Source organism: Lemur catta, chromosome 15, assembly GCF_020740605.2.
Source record: "Lemur catta isolate mLemCat1 chromosome 15, mLemCat1.pri, whole genome shotgun sequence".
Taxonomy (NCBI): Eukaryota; Metazoa; Chordata; class Mammalia; order Primates; family Lemuridae; genus Lemur; species Lemur catta.
This window is the reverse complement of record NC_059142.1, coordinates 37,433,989-37,450,070: the sequence shown is the minus strand read 5'-3', so window position 1 is coordinate 37,450,070 and position 16,082 is coordinate 37,433,989. Positions and strand designations below refer to the sequence as shown.

Here is a 16,082-nt window from a genome sequence, read left to right as displayed (position 1 = left end):
TTTGACAAAATTTAAAAACAGAAAATGCATTACACTTAGATCAACAGGGTTAATTTTTTTCCAGTAAACTATAGGACTTACCTATCCATGTCATCATCTCCAGGTAATAAGGGTGGCAGGGGCAGAGGAGGCAACGTTGAAGTTTTCAGGTGTGGAATAGCAGCTGTTATAGATACTTGAGTCTTCACAGAAACCTGTACAGGGGGCTGAGAATTTGCCTGAGAGGATAGAGCAGATGTCCTTGCATGAGTAGAAGTGGGCAAAGTTGAAGAACTGGAAGCAGGAACCTGACTAAATCCTAGTTGGGGAGGAGGCAGAGGTGGCTGCTGCTGCGAAACAGCTGGTAGTGGAGGCAAAGGTGGCAAAGGGGGTGTCTGAGGTGGAGGGGTAGTAGTCGGTAAAGGGGGTGGAGGAGTAGTAATTGTGGGGAGAGTTGGTGGGGTCTCCTTTTCTGATGTCTCTGTCTCTTTTGGAGTAACAATCTTCTCTTTCAATGCTATGGGTTTAGAGTCTCTTGTTCCCTGTGCTTTCAACTCTTTAAGAACAGGATGCTTCTCAGAGTTCTCATCCAGCTTCACTTTCCCTGTATCTAAAGAATTTTTGACCTCTGTGTTTAGATGTGTTACATTCACCAGTTCAGTATCTGGGGCAGACTTTTCCAATTTTACACATCTGGGTAACTTTTTAGACTCCACACTTGAATCCTTAGCCTCTACTGAACTGTTCTCTTTTTTAGGCAAAAATATAGGTGAACCTTTGGATTCTTTTCCATCCATTTTTGCTGCCGCAGCAGCAGCTGCTCTTTCCTTTTTTTTCCTACTGAGTTCAGCTCCCAGGCTGGAATTCAGTGGAAGCCTGACTGGTGAGATACTGGAATGACGACTGTGTGAGCCGGATCTCTTCTTTTTACCATGAGAAGATGAGTGTCTTGAATACGCAGGACTTCTACTTCTGGACTTCATGGATTTCCTACTGAAAAAAGAAACAGGAAGTTTAAAATGGACAGACTACAGTAATATACGGAGGAGAATAGATCAGCAAAACAAACTATGGAGAACTGTAACTTTAAAACCCATTTGAGTAATTTATCAATCTTAAAATAGATTAGGTACCATCAAAAACAAGGAGAGTCTGAGAAACCAGTCCAACCAATAGAAGCTTAAGGAGACTAAATGTAATACCATAACATGGATAAGTTCCCAGAACAGAAAATGGACATTAAGTAAAGACTAAGTAAATCTAAATAAAGTATGGACTTTAGTTGATAATTATGTATCAATAGTTATTCATTAATTGTAACAAATGTACCACACCAACATAAGATGTTAACAATAGGGGAAACTGGGTATAAGGATATATGAGAACTCTTTGTACTATATTCACAATTTTTCTGTAAATCTAAAACTATTCTAAAAAAATAAAGTTCATTAAAAAAATAGACTAGGACAAACTAAATCCTTCACGAAAACATATGTGAATCCTCCAGCACTAAAAATTATTCACTACTTACTCAACTGAAAGAAGACAGATCAGGCCGGGCACGGTGGCTCATGCCTGTAATCCTAGCACTCTGGGAGGCCAAGGCATGAGGATTGCTCGAGGTCAGGAGTTCGAGACCAGCCTGAGCAAGAGCGAGACCCCGCCTCTACTAAAAATGAAAGAAATTAGCCAGACAACTAAAAACATATAGAAAAAAATTAGTCAGGCATGGTGGTACATGCCTGTAGTCCCAGCTACTCAGGAGGCTGAGGCAGAAGGATTGCTTGAGCCCAGGAGTTTGAGGATGCTGTGAGCTAGGCTGACACCATGGCACTCTAACTCTAGCCTGGGTGACAGAAGGAGATGCTGTCTCAAAAAAAAAAAAAAAAAAATAGATCAATACTTTTTTTTCTCCTCACGGCAGAAAAGAAATAGCCACAGTCACAATCATTACATTCACAATTTTGGTTTTAATCTTTTTTTTTTTTTTTTGGAGACAGAGTCTCACTCTGTCGCCCCAGGTAGAGTATAGCGGCATCATCATAGCTCACTGCAATCTCAAACTCCTAGGCTCAAGCGATCCTCCTGCCTCAGCCTGCCCAGTAGCTGGGACTACCAGCATGTGCCATATTATTAGTAGAGACCAGGTCTTGCTCTTGCTCAGTCTGCTCTTGAACTCCTGAGCTCAGGCAATCCTCCCACCTTGGCCTCCCAGTGTGCTAGGATTACAGGCATGAGCCACCACGCCTGATGGGTTTTAATCTTTGATAAAGTGAAAACACAATAAAGTTATACTCTATGGTACATGAAGGTGGGTTATATCAGTTAGGAAGTTAAAAGTAACTATCATGCTTTACCAAAACATAAATTTTTAAATTAGACAGATATTTAATTGGAAGATCCCAGGAAAATATGTTGTTCCTTGTATCCTTAGTCTGTAATAAAGTTGGAAAGTTTACAATAAAGCACTAAACAAACCCCAACATACAAAAGTTAGGATTTACAAAACAGGCAAATTGGAAAAAATGTTTTACCAAAGTAATTTATCAGAAGTTCTCGGGGATGGGCATATACACACCTAATGGGTGTGGTGTACACCATCTAGGGGATGGACACACTTGAAGCTCTGACTCAGATGGGGCAAGGGCAATATATGTAACCTAAACATTTGCCCCCCTATAATATGCTGAAATGAAAAAGAAAAAAATAAAAATATTTTATTGCTAATTAATGCTAACAATCAGGAAAAAAAAGCTCTCAAAAATATGATGGCTTCTGGTACCTTTAATGTAAAATGATTTCCAACTTTTCAAGAACTCAAAGCAAGGTATTATTGCACATTCAATTAATTTTCTTCATAAGGAAGGATTGGGACAATTTAGGGATCTATGGGGCAGATTATTCTAAGTTGAAATCCAATTCTTATTAATTCTTTTTGCTTTTTACTAAAGCTTAATCTGAATGTGAAGGGAAAAAAGCACTAAAAATGGGACTAGACAAAACAATTTGCCCAGCGGTCTGAAACAAGTTGTTCCCATTCTAGATCATCAATATCTCCTTTTACCTCTGATCATTGGTAAGACTGACATGAATCAAAATATTTCAAAGCAAACATCATATATGTATAAGGCAAACAACTCACATGATGACAGCCATGGTTTTCATTTACCTATGCTGCTTTTTGGAAGTTTGCTCCAAAAAGTTAGTTAAAATATTAAATTATTATTAGAATCAATAGTACTAAAAAACAATAACAAAAAGAGATATATGAACATGAGGATACAAAATACCAAAAGCATCACGTCCTAGAGAAGCAGATTAAAAAAATACCAAAAGCAGTTAAATAGATTTACCAAATATCCACTAATACTTAAGAAAACTACATTCCTCTTATAAATATTTGGCTGAAATAAGATTTTTCTCTGCTTGAATTATAGCTGAGATAAACAATATCTCTACCTCAGAGAAAACGTCTATAACCATAAACACTAAGTAATGTAGCTACCATGCTCTACTATTGTTTCTTTAGTCAGCATGACCAAACCTTCCTAACAAACTCTGCTACAAACTCTTCAATTTCTGAATAGAACCCTACATAATTGTAGTATTTTTAGCGATACAAATGCAATATTTGAGTTCCAGGTCCACTCTTCCAGAAAAAAAGGGAGGAATGGACAACAAATAGGTAAACACAAGCAACAGTAAGAAATGTGTCTTCAAAACCAAATATATTTTCCTCCCTGAATTAAGTTAGGTTCCACTGATTTGAAATGAAATTGCTACCATTACTCACTGCTAATTTATTGGCTACAAAGACACTGCATTTCTGTCAAAGCATTTTCAGACTTTTAAATTGATGTTGCCTGTTTCATTTTGACTGTCTCTAAAAGAAAAAACACAGAGATTACCATAGAAGGGATGTGTATGTTCCTCTACTTTGACTCTACAAAATTTTTGTACTTACTGTTTGGAATTTCAATCAATGAGGAAACACATGTAATGCAAACATTCAAATATAAAATGCTCTCTATAGGTTAACTCAAAATGTGCATGTGTCTCTAGGAATATCACATGTTTATAATTGCATCCATATTGTATCTCCAATTCTTTCTAGATTTATTTTTTTTACCTTTACTGACTAGTTTCAATTAAGTGAGTAGGACTTTCTCTACTTGCTTAAGAGAACTTGAGATACGCTGTTTTCTCTAAGAATCCAATAGGAATCAAGGCAAAGAAATAGTTCTTACTAGTTCAGTAAAAATAGTATTTTAGCCTCAAGGCCTTCTGTACTCCCATACCCCAAAATAATAACTTAGAACAGCCTTAATGGAACTACTCTCTAAAGAAAACAAATATTCTGAGAATACTTCTTAGGCTTCCTTAAAAAACTAAGCAACTTTACAAATGGTACATTTCAGACTCATGTATTTCATTGCATATAAATTTTACCTCTCACCCCTCCAAAAAAATGAACTGTAGCTAATGGTATACATGTTAAAGTGTTTATAGTGAATTATACTGATGTCTGCAAACTTACTTTGAGATGAATGAAAACAAAAGCTGAATTGATGGAGAGATGGACAGATACATGATAAAATATATAGCAAACACTAATTGTAGAATCTAAGAGGTAGAAATATGGGTATTCACTAAAATTCTTTCGATCTTTCTGTGTTTGAAAATCTTTTATAATAAAATGAGGGGGAATGCTAAGGAACTTTAGCTCTTGATAGCTAGTAAGTCTGCAGCTTCATGAATTCACACTAGTTTATGAATAATTATAACTTTAAGTCACCAAAATTTACCCTAAAATATAAAAGACACGCATGGAATTTTTCACATTAGGCTAATTTCTCTACTAGTGTTCAACATTATCCTCACTCATAATTTACTGAGTGGCACTATGTACAAGGCACTAATGCTATCCACTTCATATTTAGTAATTTAATCCTAACAACTCTAAAAGTGGGTAGTTATCATTCCCATTTTACACCTGAAGCAACTCAGGCATGGAGAAAAGTCACAAAGCAGTATTAGGATTTCACTCAAGTCTAACTAAAGCCCATGTTATGTATGCATTTGTGGACAGTGAGTCCACAAAGGAGGCAGATCTCATCACGTAGGAACAAGAACAGTTTTTTACACTTAATTCATTCTAACATCGGAATGAAATTTCAAACTAACATGCCTCTCTCACAAAAATATCACAGTAAAGGCATTATTACCATATTTTTATAGAAAGATTTTGAAAATTGCCAGTGATCACAAGGTAGGTCAACAGTGATGCCGTAAAGAAAATCAAAATGTCCTTGGAACCAATTTCCCCTAGGCTATACCTTCAAAAGAAAAATGGACTAATCAGATAAATTTCCACTAAAACATCAGTCAAAAGACAGGAATCTTTCGTGAGTTATTAAAACCTTGTCAATTAGGAAATTAATAAACTTACAGGTGTGGAGACTGAGTGGACAGCACAACTGGTAGGATGACCTAGGCAAATAACTTCAATACAAATGAAAACTGTAATTTCTTAAGTCTCCAATCAGGTGCAGTAAAGTCTAAAACACCAATACCAAAGTGATTTTTTAAAAATATAAGTCAAAGCAACAGCAGTAGCTAGACAAGCTCTGGGAAATAGTTATCAATTCTATGCACTCGCTAAGCAGAAGCCTATGATTTTTCTCACACAAAAGCTTACAACTGAAGATCCTACCACTGGAAGTACCTACCTTTAGCTGTTTGAGGCCTATGAACTCTTCACTTCCCCAATTCTGGGTTAAGGGGAGACCAGATTCACCTACTTGAATGACTAGCCAACAGCAAAGTGTCCTAGTCAATGATGAACACTGGGGGCTTCAACAAAATGTTAACATGACTAACTGCCAGTTTCTCACAACCCACCCTAAATTAGGAAGGACTGTTAGACAAATAGCTCACCTGGGGAGTGGACTCCGACTCAGAGACCGCTTGCTCATGAAAGGGCTGCTGGACCGCCTTCGACCATAGGGACTGGGTGATCTCCCACTATAAGAGCCACTCCGTTCATAGCTGGATGACCGTCTCCTGCCATAGGGACTCACAGACCTCTGTCTTCTACTGTAGGGACTGGGTGACCGGGTACTGGACTGGTAGGCCGAAGGCTCCTTGTAAGGTGGGCTAACTGACTGCCTTCTTGAGGTACTCCCAGGACTTTTCTTGTAGGAGTCATAATTGCTAGAGGTGTGAGATCTTGGAGGACTAAGGTCATAATCTTGGCCATAAGAAGCTCCTGAGGGGCTATCATCTTGCTTGGAGCTGTCAGACCACTTCCTGTGGGGACTCCTGGATCTCCGTTTTGGGCTGTCCACTGTTCTGTAACTTTTGGGTGTTTCCCTTTTCCGATGACTTTTACTCCGGTCTTTGTGCCCAGACTTCAATTCACGTTCTTTCCGGGTCTTTTCCTTACGGAGTTTGGATGACCTGGATTCCTTGCTGCTGTTTTTGGGTATCTGTGCCTTTCCATGGTCATCATTCTCCTCATTCGAACGCTTTGAACTTCCAGATGTCCGGTCCTTCATCGATCCCGACTTACTGGAGACTTCCTGGTTTTTTTCTTTTTCGGTCTGCTTGGTTTTTAGTAAGTCCCGGGAACGCCTGTGCTGGTGGTGACGATGTTTGTGCAGGCGGTCACTCCGATCAGTCCCACGGCGTTCATCATTCTCCCTTCTGTCTAGTTTAAAGGTCATGTCATCAGAGAAGGTGTCGGAATCAGAGCTGATATCATCATACTCCACCAGAGGTTTGATAATTGTACCCAAGGATGCCGCTTCGGGGGTCACCAACCCCATCTCTTTGGAGTGCTTGGACTTATGCCGCTTGTGCTTCGATACCAGGCGGTGACGCTCTCTGCTGTTGGCGCTGCCACCTCCCGATGACGGCTGCAAAGTTCCAGAAGCTCCCCCACTCCCGTCCTTCTTGCCCCCATGTCTCTCTGAATTGGGCATTCCCTTTCCCCTGGCCTGAAGAAGGGGAAAAAGTTCCCCAGCACTCCAAAAAGTAACCCCCACCCTCCCCCCCAACCCCAACTCCACGCCCACCAAAGCGCCCCTAGAAGGGGGTGGGGAGGGAAGGAACGGCAGCCCAGGCTCCTCCTCCCTCCCGACTCCTCAGCACCCTCCTACATGAGGGGGGGTTGAAGGAGCGAGGGAAGAAATGAGAGTTCCTCAGCAGTGGAGTTGCGAGACAACGGGTAGCTGCTCAAGTCTGTTTCCCTTTCTCCCCTCGTCGAGCCAATCCTCAAGCCCGGGGGCCGGAGCGGTCGAGGAAGTAGGAAGCCGGCGGCCCGGGGCTGTGGGGCCGACTTCGGCCCTGAGAGGACTGCGCGGGCCCTTCCCCTACCCGGTAGACCGGCTCGGGGCGGCTTCCTGTCGCCCAGGTCCCGTGGCCTGGGTGCCTCACACCCCCTTTGTCCCTGGCTCCTAAGGGAGCCCCTTTTTCTGCCTCCGCCTCACCTCAGTACCTCACACACATTCGCTCCCTCACACAGACTCACAGTCACACACTAGATTAAACCGAAACGGCACTTGGAGAAGGGGGGAGGGGCAATCCCAAAAATATCGCGAGAGTCCGGTGGGCTCTCGCGATACTTTGTGCTTCTCTGTCACGTCTGTCCGCTGCTTGATCAAACAACGCGAGAACAGGTCCCAACCAAGAAACACAGCTCTTCAGACTCTCGCGATAAGCTCCTCACTCCCCATTTGAGCAAATCTTTATTGAAACGGAGGTAGCGGAATTTTTTTTCAACCAAAACTTTATGGATAACTCATTGAACAAACGCTGCCAGGCTCCAGTGCAAACTAATTTTAGCCTGCTTTATAACAAGTCTTTTAACTACCAGGATAAGAATATTTTTAACAGGGCAAAGGGTGAATGTGGGGACTTCTCAACCCAAGTCCTTGAGATAGTTTAAACAATGCTTTCCACTTATATTGTATATAGTGTGTGCCAGGCATTTTACAAACCTTATCTCTGATTTTCACAACTACCCTGCAAGACACGATATTCTCAGACAGACTCAGAGAAGTTGAACAATTTAGGGTAACAAAGCTAGTCCAGTAAGTGCCACAGCCGAGATTCAAACTCATGTCTTTCTGACACCAAAGCACAAGCTCTTCCATCCTGTGGCACCACCTCTCTCTCCACCCTTTGCTTCAAACCTAAGGACTTGAAAGGTTAACCCATCTTGGAATCCTCCCTTGGCTCTTATGTAGTGTTTAGCCTTTCTTTCTTTTCTTTTTTCTTTTTTTGAGACAGTCTCACTCTGTTGCCAGGGCGAGTGGAATCACGTCAGCCTAGCTCACAGCCACCTCAAACTTCTGGACTCAGTTTCCCTGGGTTTTTTTTTTTGTGGAGACAGAGTCACTCAGTGTCCTGGGTAGAGTGCAGTGAGGGTGGGTCACCGCAAGCTCCAGGTCCTGGGCTGTGAGCGATCCTTCTGCCTCAGCCTTCTGCCTCAGCCTCCTGGGTAGCTGGGACTACAGGCGCTTCCAGAGCGCCCAGCTGGATTTTGTTGGTTTTTGAGGGTTTTTTTTGTCTTTTTTTTTTTTTTTTTTTTTTGTAATTTCTTTTTTTAGAGATGGGAGACAGGGTCTCACTGTGCTCAGGCTGGTGTCGAACCAATGAGCTGCACCTATCCTCCCGCCGCCTCAGCCTCCTGAGTAGCTGGGACTACAGACACGCACCACCATGACCGGCCAATTTTTTCTATTTTTAGTAGAGAGGAGTCCTGCTGGTTGCTCAGGCTGGTCTCGAACTCTTGAGCTCAGGCAATCCTCCCGCCTCAGCCTCCCAGAGTGCTAGGATTACAGGCGTGAGCCACCGCGCCCGGCCGATAATTTAGCCTTTCATCCTCACACAAAAGATTACAATTGGGAACAAGAAAAGCATGGTACTAATGAACAAGAGAAAAAAAATAAAATCTTACACTGGCCCCTCATTTTTTACTTTTCAAAACTCCTTCACACACACTAATTCATTCCATCTTCATAGTAGCCATCTGAAATACGAATGTATAGGTGAGAAAACTAATGCCTGGAAAAGTTAAGGGACTTGTCCAAAATAAGATCAGAGCTGGATGCGTTGGCTTATGCCTGTGATCCCAGCACTTTGGGAGGCCGAGGTGGGAGGAATGCTTGAGGCCAGGAGGTCAAGACCAGCCTGGGCAACATAGCAAGACACGCCCCCCTGCACCCCCCCCCCATCCTCTGTCTCTACAAAAAATAAAAGAATTAGCTGGGCGTGGTGGCTGTAGTCCCAGCTACTAGGAAGGCAGAGGTAGGAGGATTCCTTGAACCCAGGAGTTCCAGGCTGCAGTGAGCTATGATGGTTTCACTGCACTGCACTCAAGGGAGAGACAGTGAATCCCTGTCTCAAAAAAAAAAAAAAAAAAAAAGAGACAGAGAGAGAGATCAATCACTAGAGACCAAAAAATATTCTGAATGAAGGTAGAAGCCAGTGTCAAAATCACTTCATGAAAATGTTCTTGTTTTTGTTCACATGGCTACCAAAGAAAAATTTTTATCTAAATGTCCATAAATCTTGGTTATAAATTAAAAAGATCTAGCTTTTCATGGCAACTTGTTAATCTATGGAAGTAAAAGTAATGCTATTAAATAAAAAGAAAGAGGAACCAGGTGTGGTGGCGTGCCTGTAATCACAGCTACTGGGGAGGCGGAGATAGGAAGATGGAGTGAGCCCAAGTGTAGGAGACGAGCCTGGGCAACAACATAACTAGGGAGAGGAGGCTCTGTCTTAAAAAAAAAAAAGAAAAAAGAAACGATAGAATTAAGTATTAAGTACTGGAACTCAGGCAGGTGTGGTAACTCCTCGTTCACTGCTACAAAGAGGGCAAGGATATAAAGATACCCACCAATATTTTACATGATGGCAGAAGGTGTGAGACTTCTTAGGCTAATTAGATGGAGTGACTGGCCTACCTTACTAAAGTTTTGTGTGAGTTCAACAGTATTTAGCCTGATTTTCTTCAGCCTTTTATATAAGGTCAAGTTTTTGACTCTGGATTCACCCAGGATAAAATGGAAAAGGGATATGTCAGAAGGCATTGTGGCGATGTGTCAAATAAAATCTGGAATAAAAATTCACCATTCAGATCAAACAGCAGTAGAAACTTTCTAAATATCTGTTATTGCCTCTTTTTTTTTTTTTTTTTTTTTTTTGAGACAGAGTCTTGCTCTGTTGCCCGGGCTAGAGTGAGTGCAGTGGCGTCAGCCTAGCTCACAGCAACCTCAAACTCCTGAGCTCAAGCAATCCTACTGCCTCAGCCTCTTGAGTAGCTGGGACTACAGGCATGTGCCACCAGGCCCGGCTAATTTTTTTGTATATATATTTTTAGTTGTCCAGATAATTTTTATTTCTATTTTTAGTAGAGACGGGGTCTCGCTCAGGCTGGTCTCGAACTCCTGACCTCGAGCGATCCACCCGCCTCGGCCTCCCAGAGTGCTAGGATTACAGGCGTGAGCCACCGCACCCGGCCTGTTATTGCCTCTTGATATAATAGACTAACGACTACTGATGAATGAATGAATGAATGAAGCTTTTTTCCTGAATTTTTGACATTATTTTGTATTTCTATAGCATTTTTCAATTTTCCACAAAACTCTTTTAAGCCTGTCAATAAATTTCAGTTGAACAAATAAATAAGCTAGTGAGATGACCAGGATGGTTATTATTATATATATCTAATAAAGGTTGAACTGACCCTCAGGAGGAGTTGGATTTGACCATGTTTACACCTATGTGTAGGAAGTGCCAGGAGCAGAGTCAGCTCTTTTCATCATCCTAAACCGGTACTTTGTATTGCACTACATTTTCTCTTTCTGGTAGATAAAATTCTACTCTAGAAAATTCAGATTATGTCCAAATTTTTTTTCTTTTTAAATATTCCTTTCTTTTTTTTATTTCAGTATATTATGGGGGTACAAAAGTTTAGGTTACGTATATTGCCCTTGCTCCTGTCAGACCCCCCCCAAATCAGAGCTTCAAGCGTGTCCATCCCCTAGACGGTGCGCATCACACTCATTATGTATGTATACACCCATCCCCTCCCCCCCCACATCTGCCCGACACCCAATTAATGTTATTCCTAAATGTGCTCTTAGGTGATGATCAGTGAAACCAATTTGATGGTGAGTACATGTGGTGCTTATTTTTCCATTCTCGGGATACTTCACTTAGTAGAATGGGTTCCAGCTATATCCAGGAAACTACAAGAGGTGCTATATCACCATTATTTCTTATAGCTGAGTAGTACCCTATGGTATACATATACCACCTTTTATTAATCCACTCATGTATTGATGAGCACTTGGGTTGTTTCCACATCTTTGCAATTGTGAATTGTGCTGCTATAAACATTCGGGTGCAGATGTCTTTTTTATAGAATGTCTTTTGTTCTTTTGGGTAGATGCCCAATAGTGGGATTGCTGAACCAAATGGTAGCTCCATTTGTATCTGTTTAAGGTATCTCCGTATTGCTTTCCACAGAGGTTGCACTAGTTTGCAGTCCCACCAGCAGTAGTGTATAAGTGTCCCTGTCTCTTCACATCCATGCCAACATTTATTGTTTTGGAACTTTTTCATAAAGGCCATTCTCACTAGAGGTAAGTGATATCTCATTGTGGTTTTGATTTGCATTTCCCTGATGGTGAGAGATGTTGACCATTTTTTCATATGTTTGTTGGCCATTCTTCTGTCTTCTTTTGAAAAATTTCTATTCATGTCTTTTGCCCACTTTTTTTTTTTTTTTTTTTGAGACAGAGTCTGGCTCTGTTGCCCAGGCTAGCGTGCCATGGCATCAGCCTAGCTCACAGCAACCTCAAACTCCTGGGCTCAAGCAATCTTTCTGCCCCAGCCTCCCAAGTAGCTGGGACTACAGGCATGCGCCACCATGCCTGGCTAATTTTTTTTTTCTATATATATTTTTAGTTGTTTGGCTAATTTCTTTCTATTTTCAGTAGATACGGGGTCTTGCTCTTGCTCGGGCTGGTCTTGAACACTTGACCTTGAGTGATCCACCCGCCTCAGCCTCCCAGAGTACTAGGACTACAGGCGTGAGCCACTGCGCCCGGCCTTTTTGCCCACTTTTTGATAGGGTTGATTTTTTCTTGCTGATTTTCCTAAATTCTAAATAGATTTTAGTTATCAATCCTTTATCGGATGTGTAGCATGTGAAAATTTTTTCCCACTCTGTAGGTTGTCTGTTTGCTCTCATGACAGTTTCTTTGGCTGTGTAGAAGCTTTTTAATTTAATCAGGTCCCATTTATTTATTTTTGTTGTTGCTGTGCTTGCCTTTGGGGTCTTGTTCATAAATTCTTTGCCTAGGCCAATGTGTATATGAGTTTTCCCCATATTTTCTTCTAGAATTCTAATAGTTTCACACCTTAGGTTTAAGTCTGTTATCCACTGTGATTTGATTTTTGTGAGAGGTGAAAGGTGTGGGTCCTGTTTCAGTCTTCTACATGTGGCTATCCAGTTTTCCCAGCACCATTAATTGAATAGGGAATCTTTTCCTCAGTGTATGTTGTCTGCTTTGTCAAAGATTAGATGGCTATATGAGGATGGTTTTATATCTGGATTCTCAGTTCTGTTCCACTGGTTTGTGTCCCTGTTCTTGTACCAATACCAAGCTGATTTAATAACCACAGCCTTATAGTATAGTTTGAAGTCTGGTAAATTAATACCTCCTATTTTGTTCTTATTGCCTAAAATTGCTTTTGCTAAATGAGGTCTTCTCTGGTTCCATACAAAGGGTAAAATTATTTTTTCTATATCTGTGAAAAATGATGTTGGTAATTTAATAGGGATTGCATTGAATCTGTAGACCACTTTGGGTAGTATAGACATTTTAACAATGTTGATTCTTCTGACCCACAAGCATGGTATGGTTTTCCACCTGTTTACGTGCTCTGTAATTTCCTTCCTCCCAAATTTTTAAATATAAAATCTACTGTAAACTGCAGATATTGGCCCAATAACTAGTGAGAATAGTGCCCTTGTAAAATAAGAGTTCCTTCATTCTACAGAAAAACTTTGAACTCAGAAATTCCAGTACCATTCCATTTGCTTTATTTGTATAACCTCTAGGGACAAAGAGTCAGGACAACTCTGTGAACCCCAAGGTGATCAGCCAAGTGATGGCAATAGTTTCCCTATAAATACCACAAAACAGGTGAGAAAGTTTCTATGTAGGCTGAACATAAGAGGAAATGTTTAACTAAATTTAATAGATTTTTTTTCCCAAAAAAAAAAACAATTTGTGAGTTTAGATTTTAGTTTTAAAGGGTCCTCTGGAGCCTGCCTCAAAGTTCAGTCATTTAAGCCTGAGCAAGAGTGAGACCCCCTCTCTATTAAAAATAGAAAAATTAGCCAGGCATGGTGGCCCGCCTATAGTCCCATCTACTTGGGATACTGAGGCAAGAAGATCGTTTCAACCCAGGAGTTTGAGGTTGTAGTGAGCTATGATGACACACTGCACTCTAGCCCGAGTGACAGAGTGAGATCTTGCCTAAAAAAAAAAAAAAAAAAAAAGCTTAGTCATTTAAAATTTGCCCATTGTACCCATTTTGCCATATATAAAGATTGTTTCTATGTATACCTTGAATGCTTTTCCTGTTTAATGACATTTCTATTTTTCCTTCTAGAGTACATATTTTTCAAAGATGTTCTTTTATCTGCATTTTCAGATTACCAATGATAACTTCTGATTCCATTCTGTGACCGAAATTTGATTAAATTTATTCTACTTACAAGAGTTTTTTTTTTTTTTTGAGACAGGGTCTTGCTCCATTGCCTGGGCTAGAGTACAGTGACATGATCATAGCTCACTGCAACCTCAAACTCCTGTGCTCAAGTGATCTTCCTATCTCAGCCTCCTGAGTAGGTGGGACTACAGATATGTGCCACCATGTCTGGCTAATTTTTCTATTTTTTTTTTTTTTTTTAGAGACAAAGTCTTGCTATGTTGCCTTGGCCTCCCAAGGTGCTAGGACTACAGGTGTGAGTCACCAAGTCCAGCCTCTATTTATAAGCTTTATAAGGTTTAAATTTTACTAGCTAGTATAGCTAGTACAGACTTTTTTTTTTTTTTTTTTGAGACAGAGTCTCACTCTGTTGCCCGGACTAGAGTGCCGTAGTGTCAGCCCAGCTCACAGCAACCTCAAACTCCTGGGCTCAAGCAATCCTCCCACCTTGGCCTCCCAGAGTGCTAGGATTACAGGCGTGAGCCACCGAGTCCGGCCCAGACATTATTATTTATACAGAATTTCCATGACAAAGTGCAGCTGTGTTTCTGACATTGGTTGACATTGGTACTTTGGACATATTAATTAATTAACAAAAATTTTGAGCATCTATGATTATGGCAGCCAATCATATTTTCACAACTCTAAATCAGGTGAGCCCATCAAGGGCTAGGGCTATTGTCATGTTTATATTCCCACCTCCAAATACACATGCACATATTAGGAATCCACAGATTTTTAATGAAGGACACTTCACAGAAAAGGACACAGCATTTTAAATATGAACTATCTTTTAAAATTCTTGCTTGAATAATTGCTTTCCGTACTTCAATTTTAGGGTTGCTAGATTTATACCATATAATATTTATGTTATAAAATATCTGAGACATACTTTATACTAAAAATATTGGTTTATTATCTGAAATTCAAATTTGTTTCTCAGCATAATGAAGTATGAAGGAATGAAACTCAAATTTAACTGAGTGTTATGTATTTTAACTGTCAACCCTATCAATTTATCCCAACAATATGCATTGAGTCCCAGATACCAGTCAGAAGCTGTGTTAGGAACTGGATAGACAGCAGTGAAAGGAACAGACCCAGTGAAGCCCTCCTGGAGTTGACAGACTAGCAGGGAAGACAGGCATTGAGCAAGTCATCATACACTTGATTATTATGATGGTGAGAGTGCTATTAAAGACAAGTTTGAAATAAAATAACAGAGGACTTCAAGTTAGGGGTCAGAGAAGTCTTGCTACTCTAGAGGAAGAGACATTTAAATTGGGATCTGAATAAGAAAGCCTTAAGTAAAGTGAAGAGGATGAGGTGGGGGACGGCTTCCCAGGAGTTAGAAAGGCCTGTTGAAGGACCTTGGGAGATGTACTGCAGGAATTTCTCACAAATGGAAGGAATCCAGTGTGTTTGGGGATTGGCAAGGGGAGGAGAGTTGGGTCTAGCAAGGTTTTGTAGGCTCAGTAAAAGATTTGTCTACTAGTCCTATGTATAGTGTTAGGCAATGGGAATTCAGGAACAAGGGGCAATTTCTGCCCCCAAGAAACTCACTGTATAGTGACTCTAAGGAATCAGGATAAGAGGAATAAACAAGTAAAACTTGAATTCTCCTTTCAAAGGGCTTGTTATAGATATCTTTGTGGCAATAAACAGGTTCCCAGGTTTTTCCAAAGATTTGTTCTTATTAAGTTTACACTGCTGTGGCTGCTCACCTGAACTACAGTATCTGTTGAAATAGCTTTGGAGGATGTTTGTTTTCTTTTCCTCCTCTTTCCTCCTTCTCCTGTCATCTTTTTGGAGGATGTTTGTTTTCTTTTCCTCCTCTTTCCTCCTTCTCCTGTCATCTTTTTGGAGGATGTTTGAATAGTATTTTTGAAATGTGGGAAAAATCTGAGACTAGAGAGCTAGTAGAAATCTACTGCTTAATATTCCTGCAACAAGCTAGGTAAAATCCAAATTTTCAGCGGTAATTAGTTATTTTCAAGGATTTATATGAGAAAAGAACATTTTAAAAAATAGCCTAAACTGTATTAAGAACTTTCACCCAAGGCTAACACTGCTGTATTTTAGCCTGGTTCTTCAGTTTCAGGGGCCATGAACTTCTCAGCATTGCTCTCGATTTCGTGAGGGTTTACTGACACGAGAGATATGACTTCACATTCTTTGTGATGTGCTGTGTAGAGAACGAGCTGTTTGTTTTCACTAGGACTACAAAAAAGGAACACAATCAACTATAAATACCACATATAATTAATATAATCAATAGCATCAGATGCTTTGCTGCAAACAAGTTT

At 40.5% G+C, this 16,082-nt stretch overlaps 1 protein-coding gene across 10 annotated transcripts in view; it reads right to left on the bottom strand.

Annotated features, from left to right (window-relative positions):
- CDK12 (cyclin dependent kinase 12) overlaps positions 1 to 7,549 on the bottom strand; it is a 79,316-nt gene extending 71,767 nt beyond the window's left edge. For 9 of the 10 annotated variants that reach the window (XM_045526370.1, XM_045526371.1, XM_045526372.1 and 6 more), the window contains exons 1-2: positions 5,917 to 7,549; positions 82 to 972 (exon numbers count right to left, since the gene is read on the bottom strand). In XM_045526370.1, the coding sequence (XP_045382326.1) occupies positions 82 to 972; positions 5,917 to 6,962 (1,937 nt within the window). In that variant the 5' untranslated portion in view covers positions 6,963 to 7,549. The remainder of the gene's footprint in view (positions 1 to 81; positions 973 to 5,916) is intronic. The other variant, XM_045526367.1, reaches the window with a different exon arrangement.
- Positions 7,550 to 16,082: the final 8,533 nt, after the last annotated feature.